Below are 24,931 nucleotides of genomic sequence, written 5' to 3' on the forward strand. Positions count from 1 at the left end.
CTTATCCAAACAGACAACACCACCAGCATGCACTACGTGAACAAACAGGGAGGAACCAAGTCTCCACATCTGTCTCTCTTGGCCCAGTCGATCTGGGATTGGGCTCTCCAACATCAGATCACCTTGACAGCTGTCCATCTGCCGGGCGTGTCCAACATCCTGGCGGACTCTCTGAGCAGGTCCACTTCCTCAACGCACGAATGGGACTGCACCAGCCGACTCTGGATCTTGTGTTCCACCGATGGGGTCACCCAGCTCTAGACCTCTTTGCGACACCGGAGAATCGGAAATGCCCGTCTTACGCAAGTTGGCATCTCCACCCCGGGTCGTGCGGGAATGCCCTTTTGATCGATTGGTGCGATCTATTCGCTTACGCTTTTCCGCCGATTCCGCTAGTACCGCGAGTGCTGTGGAAGATGCGGAGACAGCCCTGCCACATCATATTGATCGCACCTCGCTGGCCCAGACAGGCATGGTTTTCGGAACTGCTTCTGCTGTCCCAGTGCGAGCCCATCCCTCTGCGACCCCGTCCAGACCTCTTAACGATGGACAGGGGCCAGGTGTGCCATCCGGACCCCTCCACGCTACAGTTGTTGGCATGGAACCTGAGCACCTTGAATTCGCAAACTTGAACATATCTCAGGAGTGCAGAGACATCCTTGCTCAGGCTAGGGCTCCGTCTACCATCAAAACTTACAAACTCAAGTGGAAGAGATTTTGCCAGTGGTGCGTGGCAGCGAATGTCCACCCCATCCATTCCACTCTGGAGCAGCTTCTTCCGTTCTTCTTGAGTCTCGCTCAGTCATGACTTTCACATGCTACCCTGAGAGTTTTCCTAGCTGCAATCTCTCGTTTTCGACATGATGGTTCTTCTTCCCTCTGTTCATCCAGAATCATAAGGCAATTCTTCAAAGGGCTCTTCCGCAAGTTCCCACCTGTTCGGCGCCCTCCTCCAGCTTGGCACCTCAATATTGTCTTATCTCAACTTATGAAGTCACCATTTGAGCCTATCCATAAGGCGGATATCAAATTCCTCACCTGGAAAGTTGCGCTTCTTTTAGCTTTGACTTCTTCTCGTCGCGTGAGCGACCTTCACGCTTTTACTGTCAAGCCGCCTTATCTACAGTTCAAACCTAACAGAGTGGCACTTCGCACCAACCCCTCGTTCCTACCTAAAGTGCCTACGGATTTTCATCTAAATGAGCCTGTGTTCCTACGAACTTTCTTTCCGGACCTAAGCTCTCCGGCGGAGCGGCGCTTACATTCTTTGGACATCAAACGATGCCTTAAATTCTACATTGCCAGAACTGCCTCCTTCCGCAAGTCCGATCAACTGTTCATTGCTTACGGACAACTGCGTAAGGGGCATCCAGTTTCCAAACCAACAATTGCCCGTTGGCTTTCCTCAGCCATTACCTTCTGCCATTTGCAAGCTGGCAAACCATTGCAGTCTTCAGTGAGGGCTCATTCTACGAGGGCGATGTCTTCATCCACCGCCTTGTTTGCTGGTGTGCCTCTTCATCAGATCTGCCGTGCAGCGACATGGTCCAGCAGGCACACCTTCACCAAGCATTACTGTTTGGATGCCATCAATGAAGCGGATACCGCTGTGGGACAGGCAGTGCTTCGCTATCTTTTCCATTAAGGTGAGCCTCTGTTCCCCCCTCCTTGCACTTTTTGCTGTGATTGCTATGATGTTTTACATAACTGTATTATTATTATTACTGTCTTGCTTGCCATATGTGCTTAGCAATCTCAGCTCTCGGAGGTTACTGCTTTCTATTCTATTCAAGCATGTGAAACTATTAAAGACACCCCTAATACTGGAGAAGAACAATTGTTACTTACCTGTAAACAGGTGGTTCTCCAGTATTGGTGTCTTTCATTCTTTCATAGATTCACATGCGACCCACCCTCCTCCCCTCAGAGGCTCTCTTCTCCTCATGCACTCGTGGTCACTTTGGTGCTACGAAAATCTGAGGGCTTGAGCTTCTGAGGAGAAGGTTTCTAGAGGGTGCTAGCGCCTGATTGGCTGTAATTTGGACTAACATAATGACACTAATGTGTTACAAATAGTTTTTTCTCTTTACCATGCATTCCTATGTAGGAATTGTTTGAGGTTTTCAGTTGTATTTCCTCTTTTATTATGTATTATGTTTTTTTATTTATATATATATATATATATATATATATATATATATATATATATATATATATATATATACATACACCAAACAATGCCCAGCATTTGAGGCCGCACAACACTGTGATGAAGGAAACATCCTTATTTAAAAGAAACAGGCAGCTTCCGATTCCGTGATACATCCTGTGGCCTGACGCGTTTCGATGGACTTTCACCATCTCTTCAGAGGCCTCGTGAGCAGGAAACAATGACGTGCATGACTCGCCGCCCATTATATTAATTGGCTTCCCGAATGCCGAGTTTGTTGCATTTTGGGCAGCGTAGTCCATTTGAGCACTATTTATCCCCTCCAGTGGGTAACATGCCCACGATTGATTGCAGGATAAATGTTTTTCAAGCCCTCCATTAGGCTTCCCGAATCGGACTTTGCCTGTTAAATTACGGATCACAGTACCATTTACAGGGGGGGGGTCCCCCCTGTCCGCATCCATGAAGTTCTTCGGATAGTGCGATCCCTCTACGGCCTGAAGCAGCCGCATAAACATGTACCAAAAAATGCCCAGCATTTTGGGCAGTGTAGTCCATTTGAGCACTATTTATCCCCTCCCGTGGGTAACATGCCCACGATTGATTGCAGGATAAATGTAACAAACTCTGCATTCGGGAAGCCAATTAATATAATGGGCGGCGAGTCATGCACGTCATATTGTTTCCTGCTCACGAGGCCTCTGAAGAGATGGTGAAAGTCCATCGAAACGCGTCAGGCCACAGGATGTATCACGGAATCGGAAGCTGCCTGTTTCTTTTAAATAAGGATGTTTCCTTCATCACAGTGCTGTGCGGCCTCAAATGCTGGGCATTTTTTGGTACATGTTTATACGGCTGCTTCAGGCCGTAGAGGGATCGCACCATCCGAAGAACTTCATGGATGCGGACAGGGGGAACCCCCCCCCCTGTAAATGGTACTGTGATTCGTAATTTAACAGGCAAAGTCCGATTCGGGAAGCCTAATGGAGGGCTTGAAAAACATTTATCCTGCAATCAATCGTGGGCATGTTACCCACTGGAGGGGATAAATAGTGCTCAAATGGACTACGCTGCCCAAAATGCAACAAACTCGGCATTCGGGAAGCCAATTAATATAATGGGCGGCGAGTCATGCACGTCATATTGTTTCCTGCTCACGAGGCCTCTGAAGAGAAGGTGAAAGTCCATCGAAACGCGTCCGGCCACAGGATGTATCACGGAATCGGAAGCTGCCTGTTTCTTTTAAATAAGGATGTTTCCTTCATCACAGTGTTGTGCGGCCTCAAATGCTGGGCATTTTTTGGTGTATATATATATATATATATATATATATATATATATATATATATATATATATATATATATATATATATATATATATATATATATATATATATGAAAAAACATAATACATAATAAAAGAGGAAATACAACTGAAAACCTCAAACAATTCCTACATAGGAATGCATGGTAAAGAGAAAAAACTATTTGTAACACATTAGTGTCATTATGTTAGTCCAAATTACAGCCAATCAGGCGCTAGCACCCTCTAGAAACCTTCTCCTCAGAAGCTCAAGCCCTCAGATTTTCGTAGCACCAAAGTGACCACGAGTGCATGAGGAGAAGAGAGCCTCTGAGGGGAGGAGGGTGGGTCGCATGTGAATCTATGAAAGAATGAAAGACACCAATACTGGAGAACCACCTCTTCGGGAAGCCAATTAATATAATGGGCGGCGAGTCATGCACGTCATATTGTTTCCTGCTCACGAGGCCTCTGAAGAGAAGGTGAAAGTCCATCGAAACGCGTCCGGCCACAGGATGTATCACGGAATCGGAAGCTGCCTGTTTCTTTTAAATAAGGATGTTTCCTTCATCACAGTGTTGTGCGGCCTCAAATGCTGGGCATTTTTTGGTACATATATATATATCTTTAGCATTATTGCTATGTTATGTACCGTGGGACTCCCACTTCGACGACGGGGAATATTCAAGCATGTGAATCTATGAAAGACACCAATACTGGAGAACCACCTGTTTACAGGTAAGTAACAATTGTTCTTTTACTTCACAAACGCATTTCAAGAGAAACTGCGCACTATACATAATCCTACACAATCATCCCACTTGTGAATGACTCTCACATAAATTAAGAAATATAGATGTGGCCTAAAGGCCAGAGTTGCCAACTTTGGATCTGTAGAACCAGGTTCAGATCATGGTGTTGGCTCTGGACAGATCACTTAATCTCCTGGCCTTAAGATAAAAAATAAAACAAAATAGTGCAGGGGAAATACTAATACGGGAATACATTACCCCTGTACCACAAGTCAAAAACAAAATCTTTATGGAAAAGAGTATTACTTAAGGAGGGGTGAATTCGAGACAATGTTGTCTCTATATGGGATGTTGTCTATTTTTCGATTTCCCATTAATTGTATTGTATATCCCTCTGATTTCAGTTTTTAAAAAAGACTTTTTTTAGTCTCCAGATAATCAATCGTGGTTTTGCTAAGCATGCTACTCACCCGTCAGGGTCTCCAGGCGCTTGGGGTGAGGTGGGGGAGTGGGAGGACTGCTGATTCGTCTGCGCTATGGTGTTCAGTTGAAGAGCCAGGTCCTTCTTGAATTGGGTCAGTGTCGGGGATGGTCTGTGGTGCGTCTGCAGGGTGTTCCAGGTCTTGGTGGCGAGGTAGGAGAAGGATCTTCTTCTGCTTCTCATCTTGTGGGCAGGGCCAGCTGGGCAGAGCGAAGGTGTCTGGTGGTGACTTGGAATGAGAGGCGGTGGTTCAGGTATCCTGGTCCTTCATTGTGGCGGGCGTGAGAAGCTTGAAAGTGATCCTTTTGTTGACTGGGAGCCAGCGGCATTCTCTGAGGTGTTCGGAGATGTGGCTGTGGCAAGGGATGTCGCTGACTATTCTGGCTTTGGCGTTTTGAACTTTCTGAAGTTTAATGAAGAGTTTCTGGGTTACACCGGCATGGAGTGTGTTGGCTTAGTAGAGTCTGTTGCTGATAAATGCGTGGGTGACCTTTTGTCAGGATTCAGTGGGGATCCATCTGAATGTCTTTCAAAGCAGGCGGGAGCGTGTGGAAGCATGAGGAGGCGACTACATTGATCTAATGATTCATTGTGAGCGAGGAGTCCAGTATGATGTAGAGGTTTCTTGTGTGGTCTGTTGGCAGGGTACCCACTGTGGAGGGCCTCCATCATTCGTTCCAAACTGAGGGTGAGGGTACTAGGATGAGGACTTCGGTCTTGTCCGAATTCAGTTTGAGGCAGCTGCTCTTCATCCAGGTGGCAACAGCAGTCATTCCTCTCTGGTTGTTAGTTCTTTGGTGAGGGAAAGGACCAGTTGTGTATCATTGGCGTAGAAGTTGATGTTGAGTCCGTAGTTCCTGATACTGGCAATTTTAGGAACAACCATTATTGAAGTTCATAAGCTCAGTCGTAGTGAAGGTGGTTGGATAATTTGATGTTACCCACCGAAATGTGTGTTATTTTTGTCAGTAGTAACTTGGCATCATAAAAGTGATATTGTGACTATCTCCTGTTTTCATTGAAAGACCAGGTTTTTGCCACTGGGATCTTGTTTTTCTCCATGGACTATTTGAGCGGTTTCAAGTGGGCTCTCCCTTTCCGATAGGGAACTGCGTGCTTATTTCTTTGAATAAATGTTTGTATCATGAAAAAAAACAATTTCTCCATTTACTGTATATCTGATCTGTTGATTAATAATAATAACATCTTTATTGGTTGAAATCTTCTGAATTGACCAAATTATATTGATGGAAGCGTGCTGTCTTGTTGTTTTGGTACCTATGAACTGTTTAAATAGTTAAATGATTTGGTGGTCTTGTTAATGATATTTGGTATAAAGGTATTTTTATTTACTTCAGATTAAACAAACCTGACCATATGTTATGTAATCTAGTTCGTGTATAAAGATCTCCAGTACCCCTGGGCAGTGCTCCAAAATGCACCACTGAACCTCATTTTAACACAAAAATAAACAAGCATTTACAATGCAATGGTCTCGGCAATATTATAGGTAGAGCTATTGGCATTGCTCATTATTTATTTTTTGTATCCCTAAATAAATGGCATTGTCATTTATATTGGCAATAGCTTAATTGCTTGCATATGCGAGACCTATTGCATTAGCAGAGAGAGAGTGAGGTAGTGAGATAGAGAGAGAGTGAGGTAGTGAAATAGAGAGAGAGTGAGGTAGTGAGAGTGAGGTAGAGAGAGAGTGAGGTAGTGAGAGACCGAGAGAGTGAGGTAGTGAAAGAGTGAGGTAGTGAGGGAGAGGGATGTTCTGAAGTAGTAAGATAGAAACAGAGAGTGAGGTTGTGATGTAGTGAGATAGAAAGAGAGAGAGTGAGGTATTGAGATAGAGTGAGTTAGAGAGAGAGAGTGAAGTTGTGAGGTAGTGAGATAGAGAGTGAGGTAGTGAGAGAGTTCCACTTTGTGGGGCTCATCAAATATCGGTCACATTTTAAGATTCGCATTACTGTTCCATCCTGGATGATCCGTACCTTATAGCGAGTATTTCAGGCTCAAGATCCAGAAAGCGCCCCCCTCAAATGTCCGCCCTAAGATTGATGACCCCCTCGCACAACCCTGGAGGCAGATGCGGCCGAGCAGGGTGGAACCAGGGGGAGCGGGCCTAGGAGCAGGGAGAATAAACAGGGGGAGGGAGGGCCGTGCAACGGAGAAAGGAGAGCACGTGGAGAGAAAGAGATACGCGAGGGGGAAAAGAGGAGAGAAATGATGAGGGAAGTAAGGGCATGTGCGAAAGGCAGAAGAGAGGAGGATGTGGTGCATCGCAATCACGTTGTTTTGATTAAGTTTGCCGTAGTGGTGGTTTCTCCGGCCTCCCTGCCCTGCACCGGCAGCTGCTGCCTGCTGGGATAAGATACATCAATATTCCACTATGGCGGTTGCTAATCGGGTACAAAATACAGACTTTAGGATCCTGTTTTTATTTCAATAGGACAGCTGATAATCGTGCATAGAACGCTAATTATAGGATTCCATATCCTATTTCTATTTCATCCTGGCATTTGCCAATCGGGCATAGAACAACAACTATAGGATCCCACGTCCTATCTCTCCTTCAATCGACACTCTAGCGGACCAGAAACGCGTCATGTAGCTAAGACGCGAGGACCCTCTAATAAAAACGGGTATGTTTCTCCTGCCGTTCGTGGATGCAATTTACAGGCCGGCTGTTCAGAATATGGCAAACTTGTGAATATAAAGGTTGGTGCAAAGAAATTGTTGTGCCATTTTACTTTATTTTATGGTCTGGGAGATGTACACCTAAACCATATGTCTGGTTAATGTACTCAATTCCTTACATGTATATCTTAATTGGGGATAGCCGGGATGCACAGAAAACAGCAACACGAGAGGGGACGGAAGGAGGGAGCAAGGGGGGGGGACGGACACAAGGACACAAGCACAACGAGGAACGGCTCACCTTCACTGCGGGTGAAGAAAAAATGGTGGCCGCAAGATTCCGAATTTTTCGGAATCGGGGGCGTGGTTTTGTGGTTCTGAGTGACAGACTACGTCACTGTCTAAAGAACAGCAAAACTTACGCCCCCGAATCAGAAAGAGACGGGGCTAAATTAGAGTGCCGCATCTCTCCTCCAATGACTGGCCTCCATTTAGGAAGCCAGCCAATGGAGGAGAGACGGGGCAGGGAGGCGGGTTAAGCCGCACTACTAAGAAACATTAAATCTCCGACCCCAGATTGCGCAAGCGCAGCCTTTAGGTCCTCGACCTAAAAATAGGCCTTATCCCATACCCAAAGTGTTCCCGCTCCAGTGCAGTTCACCATCTGCCACTTTTATGGGCAGATCAATATCTTGGCCACAGTCCGATAAAGACATATTGATGACCATGGTCAGCATTGTGATATTTACGAACAATTGCTGTGAGAGAACAATGCAAAAAAATTAAAGAGTATGTAATTTTGGTAATTAATTATATTTTGAAAGCATGTCTATTACATTAATAACTCAACAGTGCCTCATGTCTGTTAAAGCGAAGTGTGTTGCGAAACTTTGTCATTTTAAAAATTAGGTCTTGATCCTAAAACGTTTAAGAAGTACTGCTTTAGTCCTTGTTAAATTGAATTGTTCTTGAAAGTAAATTCTGTTTTATGACATGGGGCACACTAATGGGCACTTGATTCTATTGATTGTTACAGCCAGGTCATGACCAGCAGGTTTATTTTCTTTTATATATGTATTTGAAACAAGAACTGATGTATTTGTTTGATCACCCTGTGTGGTAAAAGAGAGAGACTTATGCAGAATGGTTCAAGGGGGACATTTAGCAGTCCTATCGATCTCTGGGCTGTCCTCTAGAATCCGCACTACAGTGTTCAGTATCTAATGGGACTCCGGGCAGGATCCCCTCCTCTGCATCTAGAGGCAGTGGAGATGGGAAGCAGTGCCCACACACCGATAACCCCTGTACGATGATGTCTTGCACATTTTTCATCTTTCACCCTCTCCCATCCATCAGTGTTGATGGTTGCTCGCTCCTCCCCTCTTGTTTTAAGTTTCCACGACTTATTTCACTGAGGATACATGCATGTAACCGCCTCCTATTTTTTTTCTTTTTCAGAAAGATGAGGTGTATCTCAACTTGGTGCTAGATTACGTGCCCGAAACGGTTTACAGAGTTGCCAGACACTACAGTCGAGCCAAACAGACACTCCCGATGATCTACGTCAAGGTAAGAATTTAAGTGTGGTTGGATCCAGTACTGTTGCTTGACTCATAAGTAGGCCTGGAGGTCCAGTCATCCTACGATTCACGGCTGAATCTTTACATAGCATCATGACAACCGTGCTGAGCGAGGAAGCAGTTCAACCCGTGGTGGCCACCAAAGGGACTGCAGCAGCCCCTCCTGTGCACTGCCTGCTCCCAAGCCCCGCGCCTGAGCGGTTCCAACCAGTGCTGGCCACCACAGGGACTGACTGCAGCAACCCCTCCTGTGCACCGCCTGCTCCCAAGCCCCGCGCCTGAGCGGTTCCAACCAGTGCTGGCCACCACAGGGACTGACTGCAGCAACCCCTCCTGTACACCGCCTGCTCCCAAGCCCCACACCTGAGCGGTTCCAACCAGTGCTGGCCACCACAGGGACTGCAGCAACCCCTCCTGTACACTGCCTGCGCAGCCCAAGCCCCACACCTGAGCGGTTCCAACCAGTGCTGGCCACCACAGGGACTGCAGCAACCCCTCGTGTACACTGCCTGCGCAGCCCAAGCCCCACACCTGAGCGGTTCCAACCAGTGCTGGCCACCACAGGGACTGCAGCAACCCCTCCTGTACACTGCCTGCGCAGCCCAAGCCCCACACCTGAGCGGTTCCAACCAGTGCTGGCCACCACAGGGACTGCAGCAACCCCTCCTGTACACTGCCTGCGCATCCCAAGCCCCACACCTGAGCGGTTCCAACTAGTGCTGGCCACCACAGGGACTGACTGCAGCAACCCCTCCTGTGCACTGCCTGCTCCCAAGCCCCACACCGGAGCGGTTCCAACCAGTGCTGGCCACCACAGGGACTGCAGCAACCCCTCCTGTGCACTGCCTGCGCTGCCCAAGCCTCACACCTGAGCGGTTCCAACCAGTGCTGGCCACCGAAGGGACTGACTGCAGCAACCCCTCCTGTGCACCGCCTGCTCCCAAGCCTCACACCTGAGCGGTTCCAACCAGTGCTGGCCACCGAAGGGACTGACTGCAGCAACCCCTCCTGTGCACCGCCTGCTCCCAAGCCTCACACCTGAGCGGTTCCAACCAGTGCTGGCCACCGAAGGGACTGACTGCAGCAACCCCTCCTGTGCACTGCCTGCGCATCCCAAGCCCCACACCTGAGCGGTTCCAACCAGTTCTGGCCACCACAGGGACTGACTGCAGCAACCCCTCCTGTGCACCGCCTGCTCCCAAGCCCCACACCGGAGCGGTTCCAACCAGTGCTGGCCACCACAGGGACTGCAGCAACCCCTCCTGTACACTGCCTGCGCATCCCAAGCCCCACACCTGAGCGGTTCCAACCAGTGCTGGCCACCACAGGGACTGACTGCAGCAACCCCCCCTGTGCACCGCCTGCTCCCAAGCCCTGCGCCTGAGCGGTTCCAACCAGTGCTGGCCACCACAGGGACTGACTGCAGCAACCCCTCCTGTAAACTGCCTGCTCCCAAGCCCCACGCTTGAGCGGTTCCAACCAGTGCTGGCCACCACAGGGACTGACTGCAGCAACCCCTCCTGTAAACTGCCTGCTCCCAAGCCCTGCGCCTGAGCGGTTCCAACCAGTGCTGGCCACCACAGGGACTGACTGCAGCAACCCCTCCTGTAAACTGCCTGCTCCCAAGCCCCACGCTTGAGCGGTTCCAACCAGTGCTGGCCACCACAGGGACTGACTGCAGCAACCCCTCCTGTAAACTGCCTGCTCCCAAGCCCCACGCTTGAGCGGTTCCAACCAGTGCTGGCCACCACAGGGACTGCAGCAACCCCTCCTGTACACTGCCTGCGCATCCCAAGCCCCACACCTGAGCGGTTCCAACCAGTTCTGGCCACCACAGGGACTGACTGCAGCAACCCCTCCTGCGCACCGCCTGCTCCCAAGCCTCACGCCTGAGCGGTTCCAACCAGTGCTGGCCACCACAGGGACTGCAGCAACCCCTCCTGTACACTGCCTGCGCATCCCAAGCCCCACACCTGAGCGGTTCCAACCAGTGCTGGCCACCACAGGGACTGACTGCAGCAACCCCTCCTGTGCACCGCCTGCTCCCAAGCCTCACGCCTGAGCGGTTCCAACCAGTGCTGGCCACCACAGGGACTGCAGCAACCCCTCCTGTACACTGCCTGCGCATCCCAAGCCCCACACCTGAGCGGTTCCAACCAGTGCTGGCCACCACAGGGACTGCAGCAACCCCTCCTGTGCACCGCCTGCTCCCAAGCCTCACGCCTGAGCGGTTCCAACCAGTGCTGGCCACCACAGGGACTGACTGCAGCAACCCCTCCTGTGCACCGCCTGCTCCCAAGCCTCACGCCTGAGCGGTTCCAACCAGTGCTGGCCACCACAGGGACTGACTGCAGCAACCCCTCCTGTGCACCGCCTGCTCCCAAGCCTCACGCCTGAGCGGTTCCAACCAGTGCTGGCCACCACAGGGACTGACTGCAGCAACCCCTCCTGTGCACCGCCTGCTCCCAAGCCTCACGCCTGAGCGGTTCCAACCAGTGCTGGCCACCACAGGGACTGCAGCAACCCCTCCTGTACACTGCCTGCGCAGCCCAAGCCCCACACCTGAGCAGTTCCAACCAGTGCTGGCCACCACAGGGACTGACTGCAGCAACCCCTCCTGTGCACCGCCTGCTCCCAAGCCTCACGCCTGAGCGGTTCCAACCAGTGCTGGCCACCACAGGGACTGACTGCAGCAACCCCTCCTGTGCACCGCCTGCTCCCAAGCCTCACGCCTGAGCGGTTCCAACCAGTGCTGGCCACCACAGGGACTGACTGCAGCAACCCCTCCTGTGCACCGCCTGCTCCCAAGCCTCACGCCTGAGCGGTTCCAACCAGTGCTGGCCACCACAGGGACTGACTGCAGCAACCCCTCCTGTGCACCGCCTGCTCCCAAGCCTCACGCCTGAGCAGGTTCAACCAGTGCTGGCCACCACAGGGACTGACTGCAGCAACCCCTCCTGTGCACCGCCTGCTCCCAAGCCTCACGCCTGAGCGGTTCCAACCAGTGCTGGCCACCACAGGGACTGACTGCAGCAACCCCTCCTGTGCACCGCCTGCTCCCAAGCCTCACGCCTAAGCAGGTTCAACCAGTGCTGGCCACCACAGGGACTGACTGCAGCAACCCCTCCTGTGCACCGCCTGCTCCCAAGCCTCACGCCTGAGCGGTTCCAACCAGTGCTGGCCACCACAGGGACTGACTGCAGCAACCCCTCCTGTGCACCGCCTGCTCCCAAGCCTCACGCCTGAGCGGTTCCAACCAGTGCTGGCCACCACAGGGACTGACTGCAGCAACCCCTCCTGTGCACTGCCTGCTCCCAAGCCTCACGCCTGAGCGGTTCCAACCAGTGCTGGCCACCACAGGGACTGACTGCAGCAACCCCTCCTGTGCACCGCCTGCTCCCAAGCCTCACGCCTGAGCAGGTTCAACCAGTGCTGGCCACCACAGGGACTGACTGCAGCAACCCCTCCTGTGCACCGCCTGCTCCCAAGCCTCACGCCTGAGCGGTTCCAACCAGTGCTGGCCACCACAGGGACTGACTGCAGCAACCCCTCCTGTGCACTGCCTGCTCCCGCGCCTGAGCGGTTCCAACCAGTGCTGGCCACCACAGGGACTGACTGCAGCAACCCCTCCTGTGCACCGCCTGCTCCCAAGCCTCACGCCTGAGCGGTTCCAACCAGTGCTGGCCACCACAGGGACTGACTGCAGCAACCCCTCCTGTGCACCGCCTGCTCCCAAGCCTCACGCCTGAGCGGTTCCAACCAGTGCTGGCCACCACAGGGACTGACTGCAGCAACCCCTCCTGTGCACCGCCTGCTCCCAAGCCTCACGCCTGAGCGGTTCCAACCAGTGCTGGCCACCACAGGGACTGACTGCAGCAACCCCTCCTGTGCACCGCCTGCTCCCAAGCCTCACGCCTGAGCAGGTTCAACCAGTGCTGGCCACCACAGGGACTGACTGCAGCAACCCCTCCTGTACACTGCCTGCGCAGCCCAAGCCCCACACCTGAGCGGTTCCAACCAGTGCTGGCCACCACAGGGACTGACTGCAGCAACCCCTCCTGTGCACCGCCTGCTCCCAAGCCTCACGCCTGAGCGGTTCCAACCAGTGCTGGCCACCACAGGGACTGACTGCAGCAACCCCTCCTGTGCACCGCCTGCTCCCAAGCCTCACGCCTGAGCAGGTTCAACCAGTGCTGGCCACCACAGGGACTGACTGCAGCAACCCCTCCTGTGCACCGCCTGCTCCCAAGCCTCAAGCCTGAGCGGTTCCAACCAGTGCTGGCCACCACAGGGACTGACTGCAGCAACCCCTCCTGTGCACCGCCTGCTCCCAAGCCTCACGCCTGAGCAGGTTCAACCAGTGCTGGCCACCACAGGGACTGACTGCAGCAACCCCTCCTGTGCACCGCCTGCTCCCAAGCCTCACGCCTGAGCGGTTCCAACCAGTGCTGGCCACCACAGGGACTGACTGCAGCAACCCCTCCTGTGCACCGCCTGCTCCCAAGCCTCACGCCTGAGCGGTTCCAACCAGTGCTGGCCACCACAGGGACTGACTTCAGCAACCCCTCCTGTGCACTGCCTGCTCCCAAGCCTCACGCCTGAGCGGTTCCAACCAGTGCTGGCCACCACAGGGACTGACTGCAGCAACCCCTCCTGTGCACCGCCTGCTCCCAAGCCTCACACCTGAGCAGGTTCAACCAGTGCTGGCCACCACAGGGACTGACTGCAGCAACCCCTCCTGTGCACCGCCTGCTCCCAAGCCTCACGCCTGAGCGGTTCCAACCAGTGCTGGCCACCACAGGGACTGACTGCAGCAACCCCTCCTGTGCACCGCCTGCTCCCAAGCCTCACGCCTGAGCAGGTTCAACCAGTGCTGGCCACCACAGGGACTGACTGCAGCAACCCCTCCTGTGCACCGCCTGCTCCCAAGCCTCACGCCTGAGCGGTTCCAACCAGTGCTGGCCACCACAGGGACTGACTGCAGCAACCCCTCCTGTGCACCGCCTGCTCCCAAGCCTCACGCCTGAGCAGGTTCAACCAGTGCTGGCCACCACAGGGACTGACTGCAGCAACCCCTCCTGTGCACCGCCTGCTCCCAAGCCTCACGCCTGAGCGGTTCCAACCAGTGCTGGCCACCACAGGGACTGACTGCAGCAACCCCTCCTGTGCACTGCCTGCTCCCAAGCCTCACGCCTGAGCGGTTCCAACCAGTGCTGGCCACCACAGGGACTGACTGCAGCAACCCCTCCTGTGCACCGCCTGCTCCCAAGCCTCACGCCTGAGCGGTTCCAACCAGTGCTGGCCACCACAGGGACTGACTGCAGCAACCCCTCCTGTGCACCGCCTGCTCCCAAGCCTCACGCCTGAGCAGGTTCAACCAGTGCTGGCCACCACAGGGACTGACTGCAGCAACCCCTCCTGTGCACCGCCTGCTCCCAAGCCTCACGCCTGAGCGGTTCCAACCAGTGCTGGCCACCACAGGGACTGACTGCAGCAATCCCTCCTGTGCACCGCCTGCTCCCAAGCCTCACGCCTGAGCGGTTCCAACCAGTGCTGGCCACCACAGGGACTGACTGCAGCAACCCCTCCTGTGCACCGCCTGCTCCCAAGCCTCACGCCTGAGCGGTTCCAACCAGTGCTGGCCACCACAGGGACTGACTGCAGCAACCCCTCCTGTGCACCGCCTGCTCCCAAGCCTCACGCCTGAGCAGGTTTAACCAGTGCTGGCCACCACAGGGACTGACTGCAGCAACCCCTCCTGTGCACCGCCTGCTCCCAAGCCTCACGCCTGAGCGGTTCCAACCAGTGCTGGCCACCACAGGGACTGACTGCAGCAACCCCTCCTGTGCACCGCCTGCTCCCAAGCCTCACGCCTGAGCAGGTTCAACCAGTGCTGGCCACCACAGGGACTGACTGCAGCAACCCCTCCTGTGCACCGCCTGCTCCCAAGCCTCACGCCTGAGCGGTTCCAACCAGTGCTGGCCACCACAGGGACTGACTGCAGCAACCCCTCCTGTGCACCGCCTGCTCCCAAGCCTCACGCCTGAGCAGGTTCAACCAGTGCTGGCCACCACAGGGACTGACTGCAGCAACCCCTCCTGTGCACCGCCTGCTCCCAAGCCTCACGCCTGAGCGGTTCCAACCAGTGCTGGCCACCACAGGGACTGACTGCAGCAACCCCTCCTGTGCACCGCCTGCTCCCAAGCCTCACGCCTGAGCAGGTTCAACCAGTGCTGGCCACCACAGGGACTGACTGCAGCAACCCCTCCTGTGCACCGCCTGCTCCCAAGCCTCACGCCTGAGCAGGTTCAACCAGTGCTGGCCACCACAGGGACTGACTGCAGCAACCCCTCCTGTGCACCGCCTGCTCCCAAGCCTCACGCCTGAGCGGTTCCAACCAGTGCTGGCCACCACAGGGACTGACTGCAGCAACCCCTCCTGTGCACCGCCTGCTCCCAAGCCTCACGCCTGAGCGGTTCCAACCAGTGCTGGCCACCACAGGGACTGACTGCAGCAAGCCCTCCTGTGCACCGCCTGCTCCCAAGCCTCACGCCTGAGCGGTTCCAACCAGTGCTGGCCACCACAGGGACTGACTGCAGCAATCCCTCCTGTGCACCGCCTGCTCCCAAGCCTCACGCCTGAGCGGTTCCAACCAGTGCTGGCCACCACAGGGACTGACTGCAGCAACCCCTCCTGTGCACTGCCTGCTCCCAAGCCTCACGCCTGAGCAGGTTCAACCAGTGCTGGCCACCACAGGGACTGACTGCAGCAACCCCTCCTGTGCACCGCCTGCTCCCAAGCCTCACGCCTGAGCAGGTTCAACCAGTGCTGGCCACCACAGGGACTGACTGCAGCAACCCCTCCTGTGCACCGCCTGCTCCCAAGCCTCACGCCTGAGCGGTTCAACCAGTGCTGGCCACCACAGGGACTGACTGCAGCAACCCCTCCTGTGCACCGCCTGCTCCCAAGCCTCACGCCTGAGCAGGTTCAACCAGTGCTGGCCACCACAGGGACTGACTGCAGCAACCCCTCCTGTGCACCGCCTGCTCCCAAGCCTCACGCCTGAGCGGTTCCAACCAGTGCTGGCCACCACAGGGACTGACTGCAGCAACCCCTCCTGTACACTGCCTGCTCCCAAGCCTCACGCCTGAGCGGTTCCAACCAGTGCTGGCCACCACAGGGACTGACTGCAGCAACCCCCCCTGTGCACTGCCTGCTCCCGCGCCTGAGCGGTTCTGGCAGCCAGTAGCCTTTCTTTTTAGGAGGTCCCTCTTCCATCCATCGGTGCTTCCTTCATTGGTGCAGCTGCCCAGAGTCCGCCCGTGAGCCGCTGGCCCTCTCTCTCCCCCCTGCGGGTGAGCAGCGCTGGCCCCGGGTGTCGGATGCGGGTGTCTGGCTGCAGCTCTCATCCTTGCTGGGCCTTCCCTCCTGATTCCTCCTCGGTTGTGTGGTTTTGTTTCGGACCCTCGGGCTGTCGTTGGCGCTGTTCGTGCCCCTGTCACGGGCACCTGCTGGCGCGGGGTAGACGCGGGCGAGGCTCTGGCAGTGGCCCGGACACTTCACTGGTATGACGGACTCCCGTGCCCGGGGCCCGTGCGCAGCTTCAGTAGCCGAGCCCCCGGGGTACGTGCTTGGTTGTCGCTCACTGCTCGTCATTGTCTTTCTGGAGCTTCGGTTAATGCCTTCTGCAGCTCGGGCAGCGATGTGCACCCCCTAAGACTCGAAACTTGGCTTGATAAATCCATCTGTCCCCAGACTTCTTGGGCTAGAGCGCTCGACCCCGAACTACCATGGTTAGAATCTGTGCTGGCTGATGTGTACCGCAACATGGGCCAGGCGGTATACTGGCGTGGCTTTATGCTGCCATCTAGTGGTGGATGGCGTTATGGTTCGAAGTTTTTGGGAGAAGTTAAAAACACCAGTATGTCGAAATTTGACCGAAAACCTCATGTGTACTGCTTAGGGTGACCAACTGGCATTGGTGCAAATTCAGGACGGTGAGTGTAAAAATTCAGGACAAAGGGTCAAAATTCAGGACACAAATTCAGGACAGGAGGTCAAAATTCAGGACAAAACTTCAGGACAATAGGTAAGTTTTACAGACACGTTAGAGGTCGCGCAATAGTATATAAGTAAGCCCAGCCATTTCCAAAAATATTCAACCATTTGCAAACCTATCCATCATGTATCCTTCCATCTATCATTTCACTCACCCATCCCCTCATCCACCCATCCTTCCCCTCACCCACCCATCCTTCCCCTCATCCATCCTGCCCCTCATCCATCCATCCTTTCCCTCATCCATCCTTCCCCTCATCCATCCATCCATCCCCTCATCCATCCATCCATCCTTCCTTTCATCCATCCATCCTTCCCCTCATCCATCCATCCTTCCCCTCATCCATCCATCCTTCCCCTCATCCATCCATCCATCCATCCTTCCCCTCATCCATCCATCCATCCATCCTTCCCCTCATCCATCCATCCATCCTTCCTTTCATCCATCCATCCTTCCCCTCATCCATCCATCCTTCCCCTCATCCATCCATCCATCAATCCATCCTTCTCATGGGGGGACTGGAGGCATCACAGGCGGGGGGGGGAGGGGGACAGGAGCCACCACAGGGGGGGGCAGGAGCCATCACAGGCGGGGGGAGGGGGGACAGGAGCCATCACAGGAGGGGGAACAGGATCCACGAGGGTGGGCACAGGGGTGGACATGCAGTATTCTAGTATCATCTTGGGCTCCTCGCCCCCTCCTGCACAAGACAACGAAGACAGGCTCTCTGTCCAAAATGCCATCCCCTACTGTGATGTACAGTATTTACAGGAGATACTCTAAGAGAACTGGTTTAACTGATTGTCCTCCATATTTTGTTAATCAATGTGGGTGCGATTGTGCCATTTCTTTATTTTATTACATTATAGACGGCATGTTTGAAGAACTGAGGTTTGCTTACAATTTAGTGACAGTAATTAAGCTCTGTGAACAGAGCCACGTGCTGCATCGGTGTAATCTGGCAGAGTCTAGGATGTTTGGGGCCCTGGGCAGGAATGAAATGTGTGAGCCCCCCTCTAAATAGCAGGCGCATTCAGTGCTGTTTGCATCTGAATGGATGCCCCTGCTCCTGAACCTGCAGCCCCTCCCTCTCAGTCACCTTCGAAGCACCTCTTAACAGGTCATCAAGGGCTGGAGGTGTGAGGGTTGCCATCCCGCTGTGCCTCTCCAATGCTGAGGGGTATCTGAGGAGCTTTGGTGCAGCATGGAGTCAAGAAGGGAGGTGGGGGCAAGCTGTGCCGGCTTTAGGGTGAGGCAACGGTGCCCTGTTAAAATGACGGACAAATGGCGTCCGTTAAACAATCCTTCACGGACAACGGACAGATGGCCAAAATTACGGACTGTCCGTGAAATTTACGGACGGTTGGTCACCCTAGTACTGCTGACTGGTACCCACTACCCACCACACAGCCAGCCTCGCTTCGGTCAACATAGGACTGCAGTCTGTAAATTCAGAGGTGTCTTTTTCTGCCTTGTTGGACAGGGCACTTCGTGGTTTTGTTATGACACCAAAGAAGGTGTGCATGGATAGACAAGCATGTGATTGGTGTGCTTGCATGCGATTGATGTGTTTGAATGCTCTTCCTCTTCTGTATCATTACAGTGATCAGAAGGGCAGACACCAAGGAAGGCTTGAATGGGCAGGCATGCAGTGTCCTCCTCTGCTCTGGCATTACGGGGCACAGAAAGGTTGCCACCTCTAGGGGTCCTTGATGAGTATTGTCTCAGAGCTCAAACCCTATGAACATTTCTAAAGCAGTTGAATTTAAAAAAGCTTTACTTTCGGAATTGTAAGAAAGAAAACAAAATAAAAAGTTACGAGTAGGTCTTTGTTGGAAAGTGGATTGTTATTGGTAAAATATACATATATCACCGTTAATAAGGCCATTAACACTGTCTAGGGCTCAGAATAGGTCTCAGAAAATGATTCCCATGCTCAACCCTTGTTAGTTTGGCTGCAGACAGGCTTAACTTCAGAGACGGGTATATAAAGTATTTAAAAACACAGAATTCAGTAAATAATTAGGACACAAGGAAAAATAGCCAATGTAGGGAACCGGAGATTTGAATTTTTAGAGATTTAGTACTATATAGCACATAGACACCTATAGCTCCTATTGGAACATCTTGTCGCGCTAGACTGAGACATAGTGAAAGTTTCAGGCCAACCGCACTGAAGCCCTGCACGGCTACCCCTCGCGGTACGCCTCAGTCAACGTTTTTAGGTTTCGCCTGGGCCGGAGCTCCTAGCTCCGCCCAGGAGAAATCTCATGTTCTTACAGCGTGGGGCTTAGTCCCGCCTTGTTTTTCATTGGCTAGCTCCATAAATGGAGGCTAGCCATTGGAAGAGATTGGCCGTCAATCACGTTTTCCAGAGAAAACGCGATTCGGGGGCGTTTCTGGGTCTTTTTTTAAGCCCCGCCCCTTGTTGACGTGTGTCCCGGGCCGCGCTGTGATTGGCTGCAGGCCCGGGACACCCCAGTGATGTCATTTCCCGCGCCGCGCTGTGATTGGCTGCTGGCCCGGGACACCCCGTGACGTCAGCCAATCACAGCACGGCCCGGGACCTGACTTGTCTTTTCATGAAAGAAATGAGCAGTCTTTCTTCTGTGGAGTAAAGTTTGGGTTACATTTTTGTCCTTCATCTCTGTTCCCCAAGTACGATCATTATTTTTTTGGGATCGGATCAAGGTAGGAACTGCGCCACACTGGCACACTCTAGCTACTAATAAATGCTGCTCGCTCATTTAGCGCTCCACTCAATCCGGGCGGCCTCTTGGCGCAGGAAAACCTCGGCATTACTTTTAGCGATCACAGTGCTGTTCGTTTCATGCAACCAGACCCCTACATTGTGTACACGTTATCTTTTAATTACGTTTTTATGAGCTCAAGGCATAGATTCCGATGAGCTCTTTGCTCATACTGCCTAAAGCTATCCCGCATTGCAGGGAATGCGGATGCGTGTAGACCGGGTAGCTCATTCGACCCATGTGATTCCAGCCCCTCACTCCCTACTACAGTTTCCTCACTGAGGGGGGCCCGACCAGTGAGGCGCTTTCGTACCTAGCGCTTCTGTGACTTTAAAAGTCCATATACTCTGCTCATTCCTCGGACCTTGACACACAAGCCCACTATAGTCTCCAACTTTACCCCCACACACCCCCCAGTACCAACCCTCCGCGGTCTGTAGTCATGCGTGAGACGTCCCGGCTAAGAAGCCTGACACAGAGAAGGAGCTGGCGCACTCGACAGTCTTCAGAATATTTTTGTAAGCTTAATGTAATACACAATTCGGCCTAATATTGTCTTGGCGCAGGAAAACCTCGGAATTACTTTTAGCGATCACAGTGCTGTTCGTTTCATGCAACCAGACCCCTACATTGTGTACACGTTATCTTTTAATTACGTTTTTATGAGCTCAAGGCATCGATTCCGATGAGCTCTTTGCTCATACTGCCTAAAGCTATCCCGTATTGCAGGGAATGCGAATGCGTGTAGACCATCCACTGTTTGTGACAGGCTCAGTGTGTTTTTAAATGTCAGTTTCAGTTTTCCCGAAAGTATCCCATACAGGCTCAGTGTGTTTTTAAATGTCAGTTTCAGTTTTCCCGAAAGTATCCCATCCTTGTACTGATAAAACGGTGTGCTGTGAAAAGTCTCGAATCGTGATTTGTCAGTGTGGACTACTTTAGTTTTGATACACAGGCCTCTCTTGTTTCCCATTCTTCAAATCACCGAGGGAATAATCTGATGCACAGCAGCAGAACTACTTCAAGTGAGATCTCTTACTGTTTGCGAGAGATTAAGCTCTTGGCATTGTAAATGGCAATGCCATTTATTTATCTGTTTTCAAAACCAACACATAAATGAAAAATTTGTCATTTACAATGCCAATAGCTCTAACTTTTACAAAGGTGAAACCGTTGCATTGTAAATGCTTGTTACAATCTGACTTCGAAACTTTTCTGGAGCTTTTTCTCTAGGGGGTCCCTTGAAGCTCTCAACCAGTCCAGATTCGATGAGTGCTCACCAGCTTGCCTTGCGACAAGCTCCCGGTCAAACCTATGAATTATATATTGTTTGTAACTCCTAGCGGTAGCTATTATTTAATAACTTCTTGCCATGTTAACCAATGTGGCTGGGAATCTGCAGTGAGGAAATGAACTGGGCGATTTCTCCAACACCAGAGCTTATAAAACATATTTTATAAGGATCCTGCCTATATCTATTGGACCCCTCACCCCTGGAACACATAGGGGAGACTTTAGGGGTTCTGAATAGGTAAGAGCATTGTAGTTCTGCACTCCAGAGTACACTAGCACAAAAGTCGATTTTGGGAAGCACTTTACTACAATGAGGGATTTGAACTGTGTAATTTCACTAGCCCCAGGGCATATACAACTTACTTTTTAAGGGTCCTCCTTATAAGTACCTGCCCCCCTCCCCACCCCTGGGACACCTAGGGGAGACCCTGGTGGCACCTAATATGCCAAAATATTATAGTTTATTCATTTTTAAGTACCTGAAACACCAAAGTGGAGTTCGGGCACAATCTACATTTTAAAAGTAGTCCTGCAACACAGGGCTGTTTTTAAACTGACCTCAGGCCTCAGCAGTGTACACATGCAAGTGCAGAAAGGGTTTCTGGCCTCTAAACTGCCATGCCCTATTATATACTAGGGACTTAAAGGTAGTTTTAATCCCGTGCCCAATTATGTACTTGGCCGATATTGGGGAGGTCATGCCAATCATAGAGGTTCCCTGACCCATCGTATACACTAATATATGTAGGTTTAGTCACTGTATTCTAAGTGTGTTTTCAGCCTAGCACTGGCCCCGGGACTGTTTAGGCAGCGCCCAGGGACAGTCAGTCAGTTACCACCAGTACCAGTCAGCGAAAAATGGGGGTGCCCAGGGCACAAGGATGATTTTGCTACAGTCATCGAGCCCATGAAGGATGCTAAAAAACACCTCAATGCTCATGCAACCTGTAAAGAAACGTTAAGACAAGATCAGTTCTTCAGCCACCAGCATGGCTTATGGGGCAAGAAAACACATCTGGAAAGTTTGGCAAGAAAAAGAACTTGCAACACGAAGTGAAACGTCGGCATGAAAGTCACGCTGTAATCTGAACATATTCAGAGAATCACTTAAAACAGGCAGATGATCTGCAAACCTAGAAAGTTGTGGAAAGTGCAGATTTTGCAGATATCAGAGGAGTCCCTGTTTTTTTGCTGAAAGACAGACAAGACCCTGTGTTTGCGCTGGCAGCTTTTCTGGCTTCTTTGGCACATATATAAGAACACTACAGCTCAAGGCTGTATGTAGAATGTCCTCTACTTCCCTTCCCCTCTCCTAACTCAGGAGCCTCTGCCCTTGAAGCACCCCTATCTTCATTGCCTCATGTCCTACAACGCCCCTGCCAGGTTCGTGCTCTCTAAGGAATAGCACACACAAGGTCTCTCTCTCTCTCTCTCTCTCTCTCTCTCTCTCTCTCTCTCACTCTCACTCTCTCACTCTCTCACTCTCTCACTCTCTCACTCTTCTCACTCTAAGATACTATCTCACTCTCTCACTCTCTCACTCTCTCACTCTCACTCTCACTCTCACTCTCACTCTCTCTCTCTCACACTCTCACACTCTCACACTCTCTCTCTCTCTCTCACACTCTCTCTCACTCTCTCACTCTCTCTTCTCTCTCACTCTCACTCAATCCTCACTCTCTCACTCTCACTCTCTCTCACACTCTCTCACACTCTCTCTCACACTCTCTCTCTCTCCCTCTCTCTCTCTCTCTCTCTCTCTCACACGATCAAGAGTCACACTCTCTCTCTCTCACTCTCACACTCTCACTCACTCACTTCACTCTCACACTCTCACACTCTCTCTCTCTCTCTCACACTCTCATACACTATATATATAAGACACTCACTCACTCACTCACTCTCACACTACTCACACTCTCTCTCACCTCTCTCACACTCTCTCTCACACTCTCCTCCACTCTCTCTCTCTCCCTCCTCTCTCTCTCTCTCTCTCTCTCTACTCACCACAAATAAATTTCTAGAGCTAACTCACTCTCACACTCTCACTCTTCCCTCAGCTACATCTCTCACTCTCTCACTCACTCTCTCACTCTCTCACTCTCTCACTCTCTCACTCTCTCACTCTCTCTCACTCTCCTCTCTCTCTCTCTCTCACACTCTCTCAGCACACACTCTCACGCTCTAGATACACTCTCTCTCACTCTCTCACTCTCTCTCTCTCTCACTCTCACTCACTCACTCACTCTCTCATCTCACACTCTCTCTCACTCCTCTCACACTCTCTCTCACACTCTCTCTCTCTCCCTCTCTCTCTCTCTCTCTCTCTCACACTCTCACACTCTCACACTCTCTCTCACTCTCTCACTCTCTCTCACTCTCACTCACTCACTCACTCTCACACTCTCACACTCTCTCTCACACTCTCTCACACTCTCTCTCACACTCTCTCACACTCTCTCTCTCTCCCTCTCTCTCTCTCTCTCTCTCTCTCTCACACTCTCACACTCTCACACTCTCTCTCTCACTCTCACACTCTCACTCACTCACTCACTCTCTCACTCTCACACTCTCTCACTCTCTCACACTCTCTCTCTCTCCCTCTCTCTCTCTCTCTCTCACACTCTCTCTCACTCTCACACTCTCTCTCTCACACTCTCTCACTCTCTCTCACACTCACTCTCTCTCACACTCACTCTCTCTCTCTCTCTCTCACACTCTCTCTCTCTCTCTCTCTCTCTCTCTCTCTCTCACACTCTCTCTCTCTCTCTCTCTCTCTCTCTCTCACACTCTGTGATCACATCTTTGAACTAAGCATGAAACACCTCCGACTATATTCATTGCCCTGGCCCTGCACAGTGCGCTGCTAGGCTGGTTCACTGCCAATAAGATGCACATATGCAAGCTTTTACTCTCAGTGAGCATACCCTCGGGCTATTCATGATCGAAATCTGTCACACACTTTAGAGGAGAATACCCACACAGTGGCTTCAGAGCTAACTGAGGTGTCCTCTGCCAAGAAATCTCCAACAGAGTTGAAAAGCCTCCAAATCACTTGGTGGTGGTTTTTTGGCAGTGAAGGATACTTTTCCTAAATAGATCAAAGGTGATTTTTAAAATGTATTTATTAAAAAGGAACACTGATTAGTTATGGTCTTGGATGAACAGTTCTTATATATTTACAATTTATTTCGAGATAAATGAAAGACTTGGTATTTAACATACCAAAGCCTGTGTGAATATTGTTGGCCTTACTAAAGGCTGTATCTAGCGCCAAACCTCAACATGCATTTCCTGCAGCTCCACCAGGCAGACCTCTGTGGTAAATTTCTGTACAATCGGTCCAAGTCAATGCCAAACCAGCTTTCCTTAATTCAACCCCTTCATTGCGGGGCACATGCTCCTAATCCCTTGGTGTAGTGGCACTTCTGCCTGGCCTTCGGCAATTTGTAGTCCACACCAACTCATGGGTGGGTGAACATAATGCGGACTATGATTCATCAGTACCTTGTGGGGCAAGACCGATGTGTCCCTCAACATTTATTGGAGCTGAAAGATATTTTTCTTACATTTATGGTCTTCCATCCGAAAGTCCGATCCAGAGTGATAATGATTCACACTGTTAATACCACATCCTTCGGCTACATGAGAAAACCAGAGGTACCAACTGCCCTAATTGCTGCCGGCTGGCAATGATTCAGTTGAAGCCGGCAGTACAACAAAGCACTGCCCTGGAGGTATGGCTCATTGCAGGATTCGACTACACCAGGGTGGGCCTCTTGAACAGATGTGTCTATTGTCCACGCAAATGGTAAGTTCTGCAGGAAGAGCTATACTTTATCTTCATGGCCTTCTTTCTCCAACTATAAATACTTGGTACCTGATCACTAAACGCAACCA

General features: G+C 51.9%; 1 protein-coding gene across 2 annotated transcripts in view; it reads left to right on the forward strand.

Moving 5' to 3' along the window:
* Positions 1–24,931, forward strand: part of GSK3B (glycogen synthase kinase 3 beta) — a 601,292-nt gene that overhangs the window by 342,060 nt on the left and 234,301 nt on the right. For both annotated transcript variants that reach the window (XM_078656649.1, XM_078656648.1), the window contains exon 4: positions 8,808–8,918. In XM_078656649.1, the coding sequence (XP_078512775.1) occupies positions 8,808–8,918 (111 nt within the window). The remainder of the gene's footprint in view (positions 1–8,807; positions 8,919–24,931) is intronic.

This window comes from Lissotriton helveticus, chromosome 8 (assembly GCF_964261635.1).
Source record: "Lissotriton helveticus chromosome 8, aLisHel1.1, whole genome shotgun sequence".
NCBI classification, from domain to species: domain Eukaryota; kingdom Metazoa; phylum Chordata; class Amphibia; order Caudata; family Salamandridae; genus Lissotriton; species Lissotriton helveticus.